Genomic DNA, 20482 nt, shown 5'->3' with positions numbered 1-20482 from the left:
CCTTGCCGAATTGCTAAAACTTGTGGTTTTTTAAGAGACCGAACCTCTATGATGATAACATTTTGCAGATTGCCAGGGCTGCCATTTTTGCCCATCGTACTTTTTGGATAGGCTTTATCATAGACACGACAACAACAACACAAATTTATGAGAAGCACTCTTTACTATAACCCAGTGGTTCTCAAAGTATGTTTTTTCATGCAGCTTTTTTCATCATTCCTAGAAGATCATTCTCCCCTCCCTCTTTATCCAAACGCGAAAAATACATATACATTTATTTAAATTTTGATTATTTTTAACACATTTTTATAAATTAAACAACAAAAAATATAAAAATTATTGATAGATAGTCTCCCACGAAGGGATTCTACCCATAGATAGATATTTCTCGTGTTCTTTGCCATACTCAACCTGACCGCAAAGGTATCCGTAGTCATATTGTATAGATATTAGGTTACTTCGAACAGCAGAAGACGTGAAAAATGTGCAATGCCTTCGCCGGGACTCGAACCACTCTTGAATAAGCGTCGAGCGTGCTGACCACTACACCACGAAGGCAAGCTAAGAAGGCGGGAGAAGTACCTTGCAATATAACCTTCATAGCTTTTTCAAGTGTGCGATAATATAGAAACAAGGATAATTATTTGAGGGATGCCTGAAGTTTACTTTTTTTTAATCGACTGCATATGATATACATAATATCAGGAAATTGTATTTTATATGCAATGAAATACGTTAAACGTGAAGCGCTTAAGGCGAAATTTCAGTTAACACGAAATAACACAACGGTCCCAACTACTATGTATTTTCATGCATTTTCTTTCTCTTAACGAACGTGTTAAACGAGTCGCTTAACACGAAAAGATTTCCTTTCTGGGAATGAACAAAATACAGAAAACACCAGCCGCGCAGGGAAGATTTAAGAGGGGTGTGAAATTAAAGAGAGGTGATTTCACGTTTTGCAGAAAGGAGGCTAACTTGACTTTGAAATATTCTCGGAATAGCCAGTTTTATTTATCTAAAATACTTTCACCCTCACCCCTACAAACGCCCCACAAACATCTCATCTCTCATCAGTTGGCTTGAATTCTTTGACGAGTACATCGCAGTGTGAGTAAAAATTAGTGAGTTTGGTTCATATGTTGCACTCTAGATGCCTCTGTCTCTTCATACGTTGCACTCTGCATTTAATTCAGTGACTGCAAGGAGGATTGAAAATTGCTTTCGTCATACACGATTCTCTAAAGTATCAGATTCTTTGGCGCCAAAAAGAAATGGAGAAGGAGGATATTGAAACTGAGTCGACACTTAATGAAATGTTTGCGAAAGTTTTTGCATGGACTTGCCCTACTGTATCATTGGAAGACCCCCCCTCCTCGGAGGGTCGACGTAGAGAACTCTGTGAAGCTACTGGCTAGGATCTGTACCTAGGCAGTCTCGGCCACGGGGTATAAAATTTATGGACTCGGTGGTTCTGAAGGCCCTGGGAAAGGTCACTTATTGGCAAGCCTCGGGGTCTGGCCAACACCTCCTTATAGAAGGAAGCCGGGACACTGAAGCGAGGGGAAGCTCTGACGTCACAGGTAGTCGTCTCTGACTCACCTCGCTCCTTCAAACAAAATCAAAGCCCCGTAGTTGAGCCAAGAGCGACGAACGTGGAGCGGTTATTTGCGTTAGCGACAGAGTTTTTATATTGTCTCGTGCTTTTTTTATATATTGTCTCGTGCTTTTATAATTTCATACGATGCCTCATAAATGTGCTGTAGCCACATGTCGTGGTAATTATAAAAACGGACCAAAAGTGGCTGTATTCAAGTTTCCAAATGAGACTGAACTCCGGATGAAATGGATAAGGAGTCTACGAAGAAAAGATGGCTTTCAACCTACTAAACATACCAGAGTAAGTTCAATTTTATTGCATTTTTTATGTTTTGTATCTTTACATTTTTTTATTACTTTTATTGATAGGTATGTGATGTTTATGCTTACGATATTAGATTTTGATCTGTGGGTAAGAAGTTTTATGTTTGAAAGATTTTAATCTTGCCTGTTTTAATCATTTCAAAAAAATATTTTCCTTCAAAGTTTTATGAATGAAATAAAGTTCCATATAACAGGAATAATTCTAAATTTAGTAGTTACATAAATGCCAATAATTTGTAAATGCTTTCTAGTATACTGTGCAGGCAGATTCTGTAGTTATTCCAAATTTATCATAATTTATATGACAAGGAACTACTAAGTAATCATAATAGGTTTCATTTTAAAATTTTTGTAATGATATATGAAAGTTTGGTATGATGTATTTAAGGTAATTATTTGTATTTGGTAACCAGTGTTTGTTGTAAACAATTATCTCAAATATATAATTTTCTTTAAATGTAAATTAAGCTGTAATCATTATGATGAGCATTCCAGATTTTACAAATTACTTAAATTATACACGTAATTGAAATGATATTACTGGTTTTTTAATTCGTATTTATGTATCAAATTATTTATTTAAATCATAGGGCTTATTGACTTCTGTTACTAAATATTAACATGCATCTAACTTTTGTACTCACAACAAGTTGATTTTTGAATATTTTCTTTTATAGGTATGTGAATTACATTTTCGATCAGATGAAATAATACGAGAAATCGAAATGTATGATGAGAAATCAGCGAAGTTAATTAAAGCCCCAATTTCTAGGCCACGTTTGAAAAAAGGATGCATACCTTCTCAGTTCCCTGATGGCCCATCCTACATGTCATCAAATTCTGTATCGAGAATGTCACCAGAAAAGAAGAAAGCTCGTTTAGAAGAGAAATACCTGGAGAAAGCGATAGAAGAAAGTTTGAAAATGAAAGAACGGTATGATAATGAACGATCATTTGAAAGTTTAATTGAATTCAATAATTGCCTAGAACATCAGATTTTAGAAACATTTTGGACAACTGTACATACTGAAAATTCAACTATGTTACTTGATATTTTAAGTGACCCAGCTCCAGAAATTCAGAAATCGGTAGTAATAAATGAGGATTTAACAGTATGTGTTTATATTAAAAACATCGCTATAAAATCTATTGGTAAATTTGTTTTCCCTCTAAAAATTAGTAATGTAAATATGTTTCTAGAAGTACTAAAGGAAGTTGAAAGTCTGTCTCATAACTTACAAAATGAAGAATATATTAAGAATTCTATACAAATTGTGGATGATATGCTTTCAGAATTGAAAAGAGTGTTACCTGAAAAAGAAACTGAACTGAACTGAACTTCCTTTCAGAGCAAGTAAATAAACTAAATGTAAAGAAAGAGAAGTATCGATATACTCCAGATTTACTTATTTTTTGCAGTTTGTTAAACTCGATCTCACCGCATGCATACAAGTTTTTACGACATTCAGGTTACATTTCTATTCCCCATCCACGTACTATTCGTAGAATTTGTTCAACGTTTTCTCTTAATCCTATTACTGAGCAATTTAATGATGACTTTTTAGGATATGTTAAACAAAGATGCAAGGATTTAGAAGAAAATGATAAAACTGTAATTATTATGATGGATGAAGTGCATTTAAATTCATGTTTCGATTTTAAAGGAGGAAATTTGTGTGGCATGGCGTACAACTGTGAAAAAGCTGCTACAAGTGCTTATGTTTTTATGATACGTAGCTTATTATCACCTTTCAAGGATGTGGCACATATATTACCAGTTAAATCATTAAATGCTGAGGATCTGTATCAATATCTTAAGAAAATTATAATTGGTTTAGAAAATATAGGTTATAGAATTGTGGCAGTTGTCTCTGACAATAATTCAATAAATAAAAAAGCCATGTCATTATTTTGTATGCCTCCAAAAATTAGTATTGTGTATAAAAACCCTGCAGACTTATCTCGGCCACTATTTTTTGTTATTGACTCAGTGCACATCTTGAAGTGTGTCAGGAACAACTGGATAAATCAAAAAACTTCTGGGCAATGTTTATTTTATCCAAATTTTGAAAATTTTTCCAAGGTCGAAACAGCGGCATTTGCATGCATAAAAAGTCTCCATTCATTAGAGGCAGGCAGAATTGTAAAATATAGTTATGGTTTGACTCTGAAAGCTCTGTATCCAACCAATTTTGAAAGACAAAATGTCAAGCTAGCATTACAAATATTTGACAGTCGTCTTGCAGAGGCAATAATGGTTATTGGTAAAGAAAATAGTATTTTAAATTACGAAACAACAGCTGAATTTATTAAAATTATATCTACATGGTGGTCAATGTCAAAAGTATCTTTAAAGGACACCATAAGATGAATGAGTATCAAAAGCCGTTAACTGTGCAAAATGATGATGTTAGATATATTTATTTAAATAAGTTACTTGAGTGGTTAGATCAGTGGAAACTTTTAGGCTGTTCTAGTGGTGGACTAACTAAGGAAACACATTTTGCATTAACGCATACTAGCTGTTGAAAAAATATTTTCGCATCTAACAGTTACTGTTACACATTATTGTGAATTCCTTATTATTTTTTTTCTACTCATGTATGCTGTCTGTTTAACCTTGAGATCACTTGAAAAGTAATGGTAACGAAAAATTCATTTCTATGCATCTATGTAAATAAGTGTCTGGGTTGTATTTTAAGTGGTCCTTATTATTAATGTGGATATCAAATTAGTGTTAACATATGGTAAGATTCTTTATCATTATAATTGACTTGAAATATTGAAAAATTCATTTCCTTGCCCTTAATTTGTTGTGTAAAAAAGTGTCTGCGTTATGTTTTTATGTGGCCACTACTTTTATCATTTGGGTATAATTTTGGTGTTAACATGATAAAATACTTTATCAAAGTAACAGTTATATGTTTCAAAATGCTTACAAAATGTTATGTATATAATAACTGCCACTGTTATACTGGTAATGGGTCATTATACTTTTGTTGATATGGACAGATACTGACTGTTTTACATTCAGATGACTTGAAATATTGAAGAAGGCATGTCCTTTTTTTAATTTCTCATCGCGTAAAAAAGTGTCTCGGTTTGTGTTTTAGTGCAGCCACTACTTTTATCATTTGGATATAAGTTTGGTGTTAACATATGGTAAAATGCTTTCTCCTGATAAAAGTGATATGTTTCAGCATGGGTACAAAATGATATGTATATAATAACTGCCACTGTTATACTGGTAATGGGTCATTATAATTTTGTTGATATGAACATATACTGACTGTTTTATATTTAGATGACTTGAAATATTGAAGAACGCATGTCCTTTTTACTTCCTTGTACGAAGTAAAAAGGAAGTATTGTAATCGCGAAAAGTTTCAGGCAGCATATTTCATCGAAAATATCCATTTTGACCGCTATCGAATGCAATTTAACGATGTTTTTGCACCATATCTGTACGTAAGGACAGAATAAAATACTCTTTTCCTTCAAAAAAATTATAAAACTGCTTAAAAAAACTTAAACTAAAATTAATTCTGAAGAGAATTTTTTGTGGCTTCTGTACGAACGTATGTACTTACGTTCGTGCGTACGTACATCTCACATAACTCAAAAACGAGTAGCCTCAGAACGTTGAAATTTTGTATATAGGACTGCTATAACATGTATATGTGCACCTCGTATTTTGGTTGCAATCGGCCACACCAAACGTATATAAATATATTTATATATATATCCACTCTATGACTTGAAATATTGAAGAAGGAATTTCCTTGCCTTTAATTTGTCATCGCATAAAAATGTGTCTGGGTTATGTTTTAAGTGGCCACTACTCTTATCATTTTGATATAATTTTTGTGTTAACATATGGTAAAATGTTTTATCGAGGTAACAGTTATATGTTTCCATCATGATTAGAAAATTGTATGTTTATAATAACTGCTGCTATTATACTGGGAATGGGTCATTATAATTTTGTTCATATGGACATGCACTGACTGTTTTATATTCAGAGCACTTGAAAGATGATAATATTGAAAAATTCATTTTCGTGCTGTTGAGTGTTTGCTGCATAAAATGGTATCTGGGTTGTATTTAAATGGCTACCACTTAATGTTTAGTAAGTGGTTATCATTTGGTGTTAACATACTGTAAAATGCTTTCTCATGATAAAAGTTGTGTTTCAGCATGCTTACAAGTTTATGGTAACTGCTGCTTTTATACTGAGAATGGGTCATTATAATTTATATTTTTTATATGGGCATGTACTGACTGTTTTACACTTAAAAATATTGAAAAATTCATTTCCTTGTCTTTAATTTGTTGTTGTGTAAAAAAGGGTCTATGTTGTGTCTTTAAGTGGCCATTACTTATATCATTTGAGTATAATTTTCATGTTACCATATGATAAATTACTTTATCAAGATAACAGTTATGTGTTTCAGCATGGCGACAAAATAACAGGTTTGTAATAACTCCTACTATTATTCTGGGAATTGGCTGAATAAAGGGTGTCTCTGATTAGGAGCACTCATTTCACAAACCTGTGATTTTCATGTGCATTTTGAAATTACCGGTGTCCCATAATTAAGACTGGTGGCTTTCTGGACAAATCATTTTGATATATTCTTTGCTCAAATTAAACAAGCCTGATAGCGAGTAACTTAGAAGATCACGATTTTAGCTTGGAAAAATTACAACAAAATTGTGTTGCATGTTGTACGTATCCAAATGATCAGAAGGTTGTTGATGCTTGTTCCTTGATCTATTGCACCAAGATATTTTACTGTACATTTATTTACAATTTATTTACAAGTCGTATGCCACCTGGCATGTTTACAAGCGTTATGCCTCCTGGCATGTACATGATAGACATATTCTGCCACCTGGCATGTGAATTGATACATCATATTAGTTTTCTGCCACCTGGCATGTGAATTGATACATCATATTAGTTTTCTGCCACCTGACAGATACGATGCAATTACCTCAATTAGCGGTAATACGCCCGACATTTTGGCGTGTCCGCTTCCCTTACGTTCTGTAACGCAACTAACTTTTTGTGCGGTGCGCCCTCTGGGCACAAATCACCGCAATCACCGAGGAGGCCAAAACATCCTCCCCCGCGATGAATTACATTCATCTTAATACAATCTTCAATATATGCAAACAAGTAAATGAAAAATATAGAAACTGAAAACATACAAAAACCTTCAAAACGTATAAAATTACATGTTACACTTACCAATCTTCTAGCAAAACATCTTATATCTTACTATATTGAAACGTTAACTATGAGGGTTAAACTAGAACAAACAAATAAAATTATTAGTACAATAAGAAATAAAAAAAATAATAAAACATATTCAATATGAAACAAACACTTAAGTTAATGTTCTTCAACTGGTAAAAGACACAGTTTGGTAATAGGACGTTTAATGTCCCCGCGCACAGTTTTTAGTCTAACCACTCGGACATTATTGTCTCTTCCAGGAAACACCTCTATTACTCGCCCGAGTTTCCAACGTAATGAAGGCATATTATCTTCTTTAATGAGAACCAAGTCATTTAGACGAATATTTCTGCTAGGTTGTCTCCATTTGCTACGCTGCTGTAGTTGGCACAGGTACTCTTTAGACCACCGCTTCCAAAACCCTTGGAACATCTGCTGTGTTAGTTGCCATCTTTGCAATGGAGACAATCGTACTTCGGTTAAATCTTGTTCCGAAACAGCTGTTAAAGAAGTCCCTATAATAAAGTGTCCAGGAGTCAAAGCTGTCAAATCATTGGGATCACTGGAGACCGGTGTTATTGGCCTCGAATTTAAGCATGCTTCAAGTTGTGCAATTAGAGTTAGAAACTGTTCATAAGTCAAAATTTGAGTTCCAACACATTTCTTTAGATGCAGCTTCATAGATCTAACAGCTGCCTCCCATATACCACCATGATGTGGAGGAGCTGGCGGGTTGAATATCCACCTTATGTTTTCATTTGCTAACCACCTTTGAAATTCTGAGGTTGACTGGACAGATGAAACTACTTCCTTGAGGATTTTATTTGAACCTATAAAATTAGTTCCACAATCACTTCTTATTTCTTGAGGTTTTCCTCTCCTCGAAGCGAATCGTTTTAGAGCAGCTAGGAATGCTTCACTTGATAAGTCGCTAGCAATCTCTAAATGGATAGCCTTTGTAGCTAAACAAACGAAAATACAGACATAACATTTAATTGGTCTTATACCTCTTCCCCTTTTCATTTTCACAGAAAATGGGCCGGCATAATCAACGCCAACCTTTGAAAAGGTTCTACTTGGAATCACTCTACTTGCAGGTAGTTCTCCTATTAATTGAATAGATGTTACTGCTCGTACTCTGCAACATTTTATGCATTTCCAAATGCATTTTTTAATTTCATTCTTTGCACTTATTATCCAGTATTTCTGTCTTATTGCGGATAACATTAAATGCAACCCTCCGTGTAAATGTTTTTCGTGATAATGCTGTATTATTAATTTTGTGAAGTGATTATTATTTGGCAATATAATGGGATGTTTACTTTCTCTGGTAATTTCTGCGTTTCTTAATCTACCTCCTACTCTTAAAATTTCGTTTTCATCTAGAAATGGATTAAGTGAAATGATTTTGCTTTTAGTTTTAATCGGTTGTTCTGTCTTTAAAGCCTTAATTTCTTCTGAAAATTCATTAAGTTGAACATTTCTTATAATAAATTCTGAAGCCTTCCGTAACTCATAGGCGGTAAGCACACCAGATTGCTTTTCACGAGCGGATTTACAGTTGTTCACGAAGCGCAGAACATAAACCATTATTCCCAGTACTTTGGTTAAATTTCCGTACAGTTCAAGATTTAGTAACGGTTCTGTAGATTCCACAAGTGTTTTCAAAGTAACACATTTTCGTTCTTCACTAACGTTTTGCAAGTCAGCTTCGGTATTCATTTCGTTTATGTGATGTCGAATATCTACTTCTGAAAGCCAGGGTGGCCCAGAAAACCAATCACTATCATTAATTAGAGCTTCAGCATCCATCCCCCTCGTAAGTTTATCAGCAGGGTTTGTCTTCCCACTGCAAAAGTACCAGTTGTTTAAAATTGTTTTCTCCTTGATTTCTACCACACGATTTCTAACAAATTGTTTCCACTCGTTGGCAGATCCCTTGATCCAGTGAATGCAAATTTGGGAATCAGTCCAGTAAAATATATTTCCCTTATCCAACTGCGGAAATATCGATTGCAAATACGAACCTAATCTTGCAGAAATTAATGTTCCCAAAAGTTCAAGCCTAGGGAGTGTTACCCTTTTTAATGGAGCCAAACGGGATTTCGACACTATGAAACTTGTTTTACATTTATTTTTCTTCTTAAATCTAAAATATGCTACGGCACCATAACACTTGGGACTGGCATCAGAAAATATGTGAACTTCTATTAACTTCCAACACATACCACTGAAGTACTGTCTGGGAATTTCGAAAAACTTTATTTTTTCAACTTCTTTTAACCATTCCTGAAATATGAATTCTGTATCAAGGGGAACACTTTCGTCCCATTGAATACCCTTTTCCCACATAGTTTGCATTAAGAGTTTAACTCGAACAGTAAATGGATTCATAATTCCTAAGGGATCAAAGAGCATACCACATGCTGCTAAAATGATGCGTTTAGTTACTTTGAGATTTTGTAACTTCTCAAACTGAGATACATCTATTTTCAAATTATCATTGACATTGTCCCAGATAAGACCTAAAACTTTCAACGGTACCAAAGAGTCTTCAGATGTTTCACGAGAGTCAATTCCATTAAGTTTCCATAGTTCATTCAGCTCAGGTGAGTTTGAAACCCATCTACGTAAATTCATACTGGCCTCGTTAAGAATGAAAATCATGTCCTTGCTTAAATGTAAGGCCTTTGCTACATTAACTGTCCCAGAAATTAAATCATCTACGTAAAGCTCTTTTAACATACTGCATGCCTCTTCGTAGGCATCTTCATACTTTTTTAAATTCAGTCTTACTGTAACTGTTAATAAATAAGGTGAGCACTTGACCCCGAAAGGAACTCGATTGTGTTGGAGAACTTGTAAGTTGGGATTACTGTGATCGAGATTTGACCCTTCCTCATTTATCCACAAAAACTTTAAAAAATCCCTATCTTCTTTAGCTAAGCCTACCTCTAAAAATGCACGCTGAATGTCGGCACAAAACGCAATTGAATGTACCCTGCATTTAATGATAATCTTTAGCAAATCAGGATTTAAATTAGGTCCGCTTTCCAAACAATCATTAAGTGATAAATTTCCCTTACTTTTAGAAGAAGCGTCAAAAACTATTCGAACCTTTGTAGAATCCTTCTGCTCGCGCACTACCGCGTGATGAGGCATGTAATAACCCGTTTTCAAACTACTATTTACCCGTTCCACTATACCATCTCTCAAGTGTTCATTAATTATCTCATTATATTTTAAATATAGCTCGCTATTTTTCTGAAACTTATTATTTAAAAATTGTAAGCGCTGTTTCGCGATTTCATAATAGTTATTTAAACCTTCAACACCCTCTTTCCACAATAATCGAGTTTCATACCTTTTATTCTTGTAAGTTGTATTTCGTTCAAATGACTCTAAAATTTCTTTATCTGATAGAGATATTTCTTTATCCGAACTTATCCCAATTGCTTCTAATTCCCATAATTTTTTAACTCTTTCATAATCTAAGTCCTCATTTACAACGGTTATATGATTAACTCTTGCGTCCTTACACTTTGATCCTTCGTCCTTGCCTTGAATCACAAAACCGAAAGTGCTTTCTGTTGCGACTAATTTTTTACAAATCTTCACGTTTCGTTCTCCTAAAATTTCCCAAATATAATCCGAACCTATTAATACTTGAATTTCGTCACTCGTACCAGCATCTGCTAATTCTATTCCCTTCTCAAACGCCATCTTTCGTATCCACCGAGAAGGAACTTTTACTTGCCCTAGTGTTATAGAATCAATGACTATTGCGTTAATTTTTATCTTTTTATTGGGATGGTTTACATTTTGCAATACGATTTCTACGATATCATACAAGCGCTCTTTTGCATCTTTGCATCCAAATGTGAAAATAATAAGCACTTCTTTATTAATAATTTTCAACCCCAGTGAATCAACCACTTCTCGTAAGATGAATGACTTTGTTGACCCTGAATCTAGCATACAACGTAATACCTTTTCGTTGCCCCCTTTACACCTAACTGTTGCCGAAAACGTCTGTAAAAGAACGGAAGTCGGTGGTTTAATTTTGTTATTATTTTCATTACATAAGAGCGAAAGAGAAGCTTCAGGGATTGGCGTTTGTTTTGTCTGATTGGAAGTATCCGTCTCTAAATCTTTCGATGCGGCGTCACATATTAACGAATTATGTAAACCTTGGACATTGCACAGTCTGCATTTTTCATCTTTATGAGCACAGAAACGCCTTGGATGCCCTTTCGAAAAGCAAATAAAACATAAACCTCGATCCATTAATGCCTTTCGGCGAGTCTTTAAATCAAGTGCGCAATCATGATTCATATGACAAGCAGATAAACAAAATATGCAGACATTTTGATTCTCTTTCTTAGGCGGGGTAGAGAACTTTCGATTTGGATTAAAATGTGATTTTGAAAGTATTTAGAGGGAGTTTCGCTTTGACTAGTTAATACCGAAGCACCTTGCTTATTCGTACTGTAATCATTTCTTTTAGAATGCATGTAAGATTTATTTTGATAACCTTGATGGGAACTTTTGTTTCGTATTGATGTTTCATTTACATCAAAATTCTTAGAACGCGCTAACATCATTGATGTTTCCCTACATTCCACTTCCGTTTTCAAGAACGTTAGTAGTTCATATTAACATCGAAATTTTGTTTATCACTTCTTTTCCTAGTGAATTCTAGAGTTAAATTCTCGGGTATTAACTTTAACAAAATAGGGGATAATAAATGTCCATAAGAACCACTAGTAACATTTAAAGAATTTAAATTCCTTATTTGTATTTCTATATCGTCATAAAGCTTCCTCAAAGAAGCCGTATTTCCGGAATATTTTACAGGTTCTAAACTCAACAATTTATTCATATGCGCATTAATTAGCAGGTCATCTCTGCCGAAACGGTTTTTTAGCATATCAACAGCCACCGTATAGTTTTCACTAGTAAATGTTAATCCACTAATAGCATTTAAAGCTAAACCTCCCAAAAGCGATTTTAAATAACAAAACTTGTCAACCGAACTGAGACTTTCGTTTTGGTGAATGGAATTACTAAACTGATTCCAGAATTCAAGCCAAGAACAAGGATCACCGTAATATTTTGTAATCGTTAATTTTGGCAATTTTAAAGTATTAACTTCACAAGTTTTCAACTTCGGAGATATAGTTTCCTCACTAGAATTTCTAGATTCAACTTTACACGCGCTTTTTCTTAATTTTTCCTGAATTTTACATTTAAAACTTATAATTCTTTCCTGATATTCCTGCGCGGAAATTACTTCTGTTTCCAACTCCTGTTCCGTAATTATAAGTTTTTCAATCTCAGAATCGTATTGTTTCAACAACCGCGATTTTTCAAGTAACATTTCGAGTAATTCTTTTAATTTCTCATCCGCGGTTTCACCCTCTTCTAACAATGCAGAATCTATTTTACTCATCAACTTGGTAGTTAAGTTACGCGTCACCGTACGCAACTTCTTTGCCTTATTCATAGCCTCCATTTTACCATTAGATTCTATCAACTATAATAATCACCAAGATTTTTATTCAACAATTCTATTCAAAACTGGAAAAATGAAAAAGGGCCTACCTCGAATTTCTTCGCGTTAAATCCTGGCTTTTCAGTCATGAACTCACTAATTTTCTTCGTCCATTCTTCATCTCCACAAATCAAGTCCGGTGTCACCAGAAAAAATGTACGTATCCAAATGATCAGAAGGTTGTTGATGCTTGTTCCTTGATCTATTGCACCAAGATATTTTACTGTACATTTATTTACAATTTATTTACAAGTCGTATGCCACCTGGCATGTTTACAAGCGTTATGCCTCCTGGCATGTACATGATAGACATATTCTGCCACCTGGCATGTGAATTGATACATCATATTAGTTTTCTGCCACCTGGCATGTGAATTGATACATCATATTAGTTTTCTGCCACCTGACAGATACGATGCAATTACCTCAATTAGCGGTAATACGCCCGACATTTTGGCGTGTCCGCTTCCCTTACGTTCTGTAACGCAACTAACTTTTTGTGCGGTGCGCCCTCTGGGCACAAATCACCGCAATCACCGAGGAGGCCAAAACACATGTAGTGACCAGATACTTTCAAATTGGATACTGGTGCATAGGTAAAACATTTTTATTATTTTCTATATTTGAAACATTAACTGATAATCACTTCCTTTACACAACATCAATAAATGTTTTTACATATACTGGTGATGCTGACATCCATTTGCTGTTGAATGTATCTTTATATGCTTCATAAATAATAATAGCCATCGTATAAAATTTAATATCATTTTTGCACCTGAAGTGTTTTAAATGGTAATGGACGGTCTTCTCAAGTGTTTGCCCGATATTTATCCATATTATGGCAGTATCGTAATACATTTTGAAACTATTAATTGGCTGTTGTAAAAAGTTAATAACGGTGTTTGTAATTGCCAGACAAAATGGGTTGAAATTTAACGAATAGAAACTTGAACTTGCAGTATCAAAATTTAAATATTAAGGTCACATAGTCTCATCTTATTGTTTCTGATGAGACCCAATTAATATAGAAGCAGTTTTGAAATTTTCACACCTGTTAATAAATAAGAATTGATGAGATTTCTTAGTATGGCAATATGCTTAATGAGATTTCTGCTTCAATTTTTACAAGTTTGAATAATTTATTGATAAAAAGAGATCAGCTGGTTTTAACTTATTTGTATGTTATAACTTAGGTGTTGTGTTGTTATGCTGACTGCTTGCATAAAATTGTAAATAAAATTTTTTTATTTTTCACTTGTGAATCTTTATTTTCAAGTTCAGCTATATAACTAACACAATACAGTTAAGGACATATACAACTAATATTATTGGTTCTACAGATTTAAGCAATAATTTTAAATTGCACATTGAATTATTTGCTAAGCAAACCTCTGATATACTAATTTATTTGAAACTTGCAAGACACATAGCATATTATAGACAAAATTTAGTGCATTTTTATACCATTTTCTTTTAAAGACAAATTACTGATTGGAAGAAAAATGAAATGATAAGTAATAGTTTGTATGCAGATAATTTGGGTTTTTTTCATAAATATTAGAAAAATATAAAGCAATATTAAATTATGAGGGAAAAGTCAGAAATTCCTTTTTTGAGTTAGTATGGCTGATTTTTAACTTTTTAAATGCTGCTGTGAAACCTACAAGGAAGTATAATTCATTAAAGTCAAGAAATAAGAAACAAAAAATTCTTAAATTTATGTCAAATTTTATTGTGTTAAATTTTGAAGTAATTAAATTATTCATTATATATAATTGAATCTCTGAATAAAATCTCACCCAAGTATCTATATCAAATAGTGAAATCAACGTTAAGTACGGCACTAGCGCGCAGCCTGTTTTGTTTCGTTGCTCTCTCGGGGTTTCGACATAGACGACTACGCGTGACGTCACAATCCAGAGTCCCGGCTTCCTTCTATAAGGAGGTGTTGGTCTGGCACATCCTAGCGCGGCGTGGTTCTAGTAGCCCGGGGGGGGGGGTAGCGTCCTCAGGTACGCTGGGTAATGTCCCCCGGCAACGGGCAGCCCGAGATACTGGTATGTAGCAAATTAACGACAGGCGTTGCCTGGTGAATTACAGGCGGTGCGCTGCTTTCTCGGAGGGGCAATAGCAGAGGTTGAATCTCTGCGACTTGCTCTGAAGAGGGAGTGGACCTGCGGTTAAGCCTCGCGAGGCAGTGAAGCCAGAATCTTGTTGCATCATCGGAAGAACTCTTTGCAGTAGACGATGATAACGTGCATACAACCCGAATTATGGTAGACAAAGACATTTTGGAGTTTGTTCAAAGCTCAAAAAATATCATAGATGCAGATTCCGACTACGAGTAATGCAGCTCCTGTTCCTACATCATCCGAAATGAGAAACATCATGAAAAGTATGCATTAGGGAATGCATTGCATTTGTATGGGTATTTCACTACAAGAAATCAGGAGGGGGGTAGGAAACAGATTCGAAAAATAACTGTGAGACATCTGTTTCAGATTGCTTTTTGCATTGTCCAGCTATTATGCAATGAATTTGTCATTTCAATTGCTATTATTATCTGAACTCTTCCTTCTGAATTTCTAGGATGCTATAGACACAAGCGGAATATTACAAAAAGGCATTTTATCTCTGACGAACTGAAAGCTTGTGAGGATTCATTTATTTATTTTGATTAACAGTTAATTCTGTGTTAAACCAACTTTTCTGGCGCTCCCTTTTTCACCAACGCTTTCCATGCGAGAATGTAAATTAGACAGCTCGCGTTGATTCAGATTAAGGGAGAAAGAAGTACTATTTAAGCAAAGGTTTTCTTTCAGTTGATTTTAGAGCGTGTTCTCTCTGTTTGAAGCACGTTGTTACCATGACTTATTAGCAATTTCATTCTGTGGCGTTGCGTGTTTCTAGCCATTAGACTTGTCTCACCGGCTTCTACGAGCCAGAGCCTTCCTGCGGATAGGTTATTCAAAATTTGATGTCTGTACGCACCGCTGTTTTTTCACAGTGCGAGAAACATACCTACATTCATGCAGATTCTTCATTATTTAATTTCTTTAAATATAATGCAAGGTTCTAATATTTGATGGGAACAATCTGAAAAATGAAGCGCCGTTTATGGTGAATTAATGCAAATGCCAGAACGAAATAAATAGCCCTTCTAGGCAAATTGCCCCTTTGGGCTAACAATTTGAAAGCGAGCAGTGGCATCATTGTAGGGAATAAAACAAAAATTCCAGCGCACGAGATTGCCTATCGGAATTCTAAAGATACGCTGTTTTTAAATATTTTTAGCCCAAATGCTCTCGAAACGTTATGTGTCTGTAAATGAAACAAGTAATATAAAAAAAAGTCAATTTCTACTTTAGTCAAAAAAGAAAAGTTAAAAATACTAAAAATTAAAAAAATTTTAAACATGTAAAAAATCTGTATTAACATCAAGTGTCATCCATTACAAGTTTAAAAAAATCTATTCGAACTTGAGTGGATGAAGGAAAAGTATTTTATTAATGATTGAAAATTAATTAATTAATAATTAATTAAATAAAAAAAATTAAAGTCAATTCCTACTGATGTCAACAAAGAAAAATTTAAAAAATACAAAAAAAAAAATTTAAATACAAAAAAAAATTTAATATGGGAGAAAACTGTATTAACATCAAGCGTCATCCACTACAAGTTAAAAAAAATGTATTTGAACTTGTGGATGAGTAAAAAGTATGTTATTAATGATTGAAAATTTGAACAATATCTAGGGAGAGTGTGAGCTAATGGTAGGAATTTAGTAATAAAAAACGCTGCTTTGGACGTAATATAAAATCTGAAAACTTTTATATATTTTTAGTCCAAAGGTGCTTTGTCCCTGAAGGACTATTGTTTTCATTTTGCGATTTTGTGTTGGTTGACTATAAATGTCCGTTTCACTTTTTTTTCAAACTGTTGCCATCAAATGTTAGAGTCCTGCATTATATATTTGAAGGAATTAAATAATGAAAAATCTGCATAAATCTATGTATATTTCTCGCATTGTGATAAAACAGCTGTACATAGAGCCATCCAATTTTTAATGACGTTATCCCACTGCGAATATGGGCAAGTGGAAGCCCAAATTTGAGATTTGGGAATTTGTTTTATTATCGATTTTATATTTTGTAAAACTTTAACGAATTTTTGATTAACAAAATCAAGGATTTCAAAGCGAGCAATGGCAAAATAGAAAAAATGTATAAAAATAGAAAAGTTGTATAGAAAAAAATTTTTTTATCTCCAGCGCGCGAGACTCTGTAACGGAAATTCTAAAGATATGCTCATTTTAAAATTAATTTGCGATATTGCTGTTGAACTGAATTTTATGGCCTAAGTGCGAAGAGCGTGATATTAAATCAATAAAAGTTACAGACAAAATGTTAAAAAATTGCCCCTTTGGACGTAATTTAAAATCTAAAACCTTTCAGATTTTTTTTTCTTTAATTTTATTTTTGTAATAGTTTTTGTTTAAAAAAGAAGGTTTATAGGGTAGTCTGTTTTCTTCTTTTAACACGAATCGAAAGTAAATGCTACACTTAATCCCTTTCCTATTCTGTGATGAGGAGTCGCAAAAATTCTCTTCGCTTCAAACTATTTTTCCTGATGGTGGTTATTCTGCGCTCAGTTCAGTTTACCATCCACCGGACAAATCTGGTTTTGCTCCTTGGAACGGATCCAGAATTGTTTTTTCTCTTCCGCTTCAGGCTTTCGCTCCCAGATGCGTTTGTTTGCCCTTGAACAGCTCAAAATTGACTAAACGTCTGTTAGTCGTGAGCCAGTGGCGTAGCGACAGGGGGGCAAAGGGGTGCATGATGCCCGGGCGCCGCTCGTAGAGGGGCGCCAAACGGTCTCCAAACAAGATTTTCCCGAAAATTTCAGTTTTTATTTTGTTCGATTTCTGGAAAATATATTTAAAATTAATAACTATTGTAATATAATTAATTATTTATTTTCTTGATTTGTCTGATAAAATGTGTAATAAAATGTTTGCAGTACATCAACCAAAACGTCCTTTCTGACCATTTTATTTCTCCAAAGTAGAGATATATTTTTATTTTTTTAAACGAAATGCACGCATATCTCTCGCTTTTTATTTTAAAACGATAACACGACCTTCTCCCGAATTTTTCAAACATATCTAGTTTCCAAAATCCGATTCCATAATCTGGAAATAACATTTTGGGAAAATCCTAACGCTTCCGCTTCAATGGATTGCATTTGACTCTCCTGTAAACGACTGATGGCCTTCTAGTCTACTCATTCTACTAAGTCATCTTGCTGAGACATCGGACTGCAAACAGTCAACTCTTGTCAATTGTTTTTAATCTCCTACTACAAAAGGAATGCTGCAGGTCGCTTTTCATTCCTTATCTTAAACTCATAGTTTTCGACGTCACAGACTAAATTTGCATATTCCCAACTTTTTAAACGTTATAATTTCCCTTTATAATCTCTTCTATTTCCTTTTGTTCAAAAAGGTTATCGATTATATGGTTTTCATACCGAACCCACAATTTCCCCTAATTGTTTTGAGCAGTGAATGTTACTTCATGACGTTACTCCGCAGTAGAAAAGAAACGGAACCTAAAATTCCACTACAGATCTATAGAGAAAATGTTTTTCCAAACCTAAGAGTCGCACTTTAAATACTACTTACTATTTCGTTATCAAATGCTAGCTATGAACGTTCGTTCAGCAAATTAAAATAAATTTTCACATATTTACAATCAACGATGGGCCAAGATCCCCTAAGTCATCTAGCATTTTTAAGTGTGGAAAGAGAAAAATTTGAAAAGATCGACTTTGATGATGTAAATGATAAATCTGCTTCATCCAAGGTAAGAAAAATGTATACATAGTAATTAATTGTATTCATGTATTATACTATTATTAATAAATATAAGTGCTCGACCATGTCGAGGTGCACGTGATTGAAGCGAGATGAGAGCAAATTAAAATTTTTAAGTTGGCTGGTGGTGTGTCTGACAATTTTAGATCTTTGGCACTCCAAGCACAAACGTGTCCGGTTGGCTATGTCCTTTTGCGGCTAGGCCATACGTTGCTGTATCAGTTTCCTCGAAGCCTTGATGCCAGGATGTGACAGACGATGTAACTGACTAAAAATGGCATGGCGAAACCTGGAGGGAACATAAAGTCGAAATCTTGAATCCTGAACATTACAATAAAGTGATTTTCCAGGTGACAGCTGCATAGGCTGCAAGTTGAGATTGGTGGAAGATTTGCTTTTCAAGAGGGTTTGTAGTTCTGAATCCCGGTGTTGTTCATCCGCAAGGGCAGCAAAGTTTATTGGCGAAGGAACGGCTAGTTGTTCAATACGAGACAAGGTGTCTGCAACAATATTCTGCGAACCCTCAATATAACGGATACCTTTTGATATATATTGCTCGTAGCATATATGTCGAAAATATTTGACAGCTTCATAAATTCCTAATAATTCGCGATCGTGAGTGCTGTATCTGGTTTGTGCTGGTAAGAGTATTTTAGAAAAATATGAAAGTGGTCTCCATAATTCTTGATCTTTCTGTTGTAAAACTGCTGCTATACCTGTTGTTGATGCATCATCGTATAGAGACATTAGGTTATTTTTTGTAAGCAGCAGATATGAAAAATATGTAACGGCCTTCGCCGGGGATCGAACCGCGGACCTCTGGAGTACCGGCCCAGCGTGCAGAACCACTACACCACAAAGGCACGCTAGGAAAGCGGGAGAAATACCTTATAAACGTAGAGTGATAATTGTTTAGATGCGGAAGGATACTGCAAATTTGGTGCCGAAATTAAATCATTTTTGCATTTTTGGAACGCTTCGCGAGATTCTGTGGTCCAGGTTATAACACGTTTATCGTTTTTCTTGCTTCCAACCGAAAAAGAATTTAAATGTGCTTGTATGGTCGCTGCATGAGGTAAGAAACGTCGATAAAAATTGAGCATGGCAAGATTCTTAAGTCGTTCACTGAAGATGGTTCGGGTATATCGTGGATAGCGGTGACTCTATCTGGAAGGGGTCGAACGCCATCAGCGGAAACTTCATGACCAAGAAAGGATACTCTTGGTTGGCCAAAAACGCATTTGGAAGGATTAAGACTGACATCGTACCTTTGAAAACGTTCAAAAACTGTTCTCAAATGTGATAGGTGTTCTTGCTCTGAAGAGGTGATTAAGACGTCATCAAAATAAGGTACACAAAAGTCGAGGCAGATTAACACCTGATTTATGAAGCGTTGAAACGTTTGAGCAGCATTGCAGCAGTTTTTGGAATATCAGCTGGGTTAACGGGCACTTGGTGATACGCCCGCTCAAGATCAAGGGTTGTAAAAATAGCTTTTCCGTCTGAAACTTGCATACAGTCTTGAATGTGCGGGACTGGATAACGATCAGGAATTGCAGCTGCATTTAACCGACGATATTGGCCACACGGGCGCCAGTTACCATTTCGTTTCCGAACTAGATGGAGCGAACTGGCCCATTAACTTTCTGAAGGACGGCAAATTCCCTGTTCCATCATGTATTGAAATTCCTCTTTGGCGGCTTTAAGCTTGTCCAGAGGTAAACGTCTTGGTTTAGCTGCAGTTGGAGGTCCGGTAGTTTCAATATAATGTAGTACATCGTGTTTGGATTCGGAACTACCCATAACTGGGCGCGTGTTTGTAGAGAATTCTCTGAGAAGTTGACGCCATGGGGAGTTACCCGAAATCAGTTTAATGCTCAAATCT

The 20482-nt window shown here is 34.9% G+C and overlaps 1 protein-coding gene across 1 annotated transcript in view; it reads left to right on the top strand.

Moving 5' to 3' along the window:
• The first annotated feature begins 1564 nt into the window (after positions 1 to 1564).
• Positions 1565 to 20482, top strand: part of LOC146997486 (uncharacterized) — a 29740-nt gene continuing 10822 nt past the window's right edge. The window contains exons 1-2 of the mRNA XM_085814308.1: positions 1565 to 1900; positions 2601 to 2857. Coding sequence (XP_085670434.1) covers positions 1745 to 1900; positions 2601 to 2857 — 413 coding nt within the window. The 5' untranslated portion in view covers positions 1565 to 1744. The remainder of the gene's footprint in view (positions 1901 to 2600; positions 2858 to 20482) is intronic.

This window comes from Stegodyphus dumicola, chromosome 4, assembly GCF_044657685.1.
Source record: "Stegodyphus dumicola isolate Sdum_Otavi_A_Nest chromosome 4, ASM4465768v1".
In the NCBI taxonomy this organism is placed as follows: Eukaryota; Metazoa; Arthropoda; class Arachnida; order Araneae; family Eresidae; genus Stegodyphus; species Stegodyphus dumicola.
The sequence above is the reverse complement of the archived record's forward strand: the minus strand, read 5'-3'. Positions and strand labels throughout refer to the sequence as shown.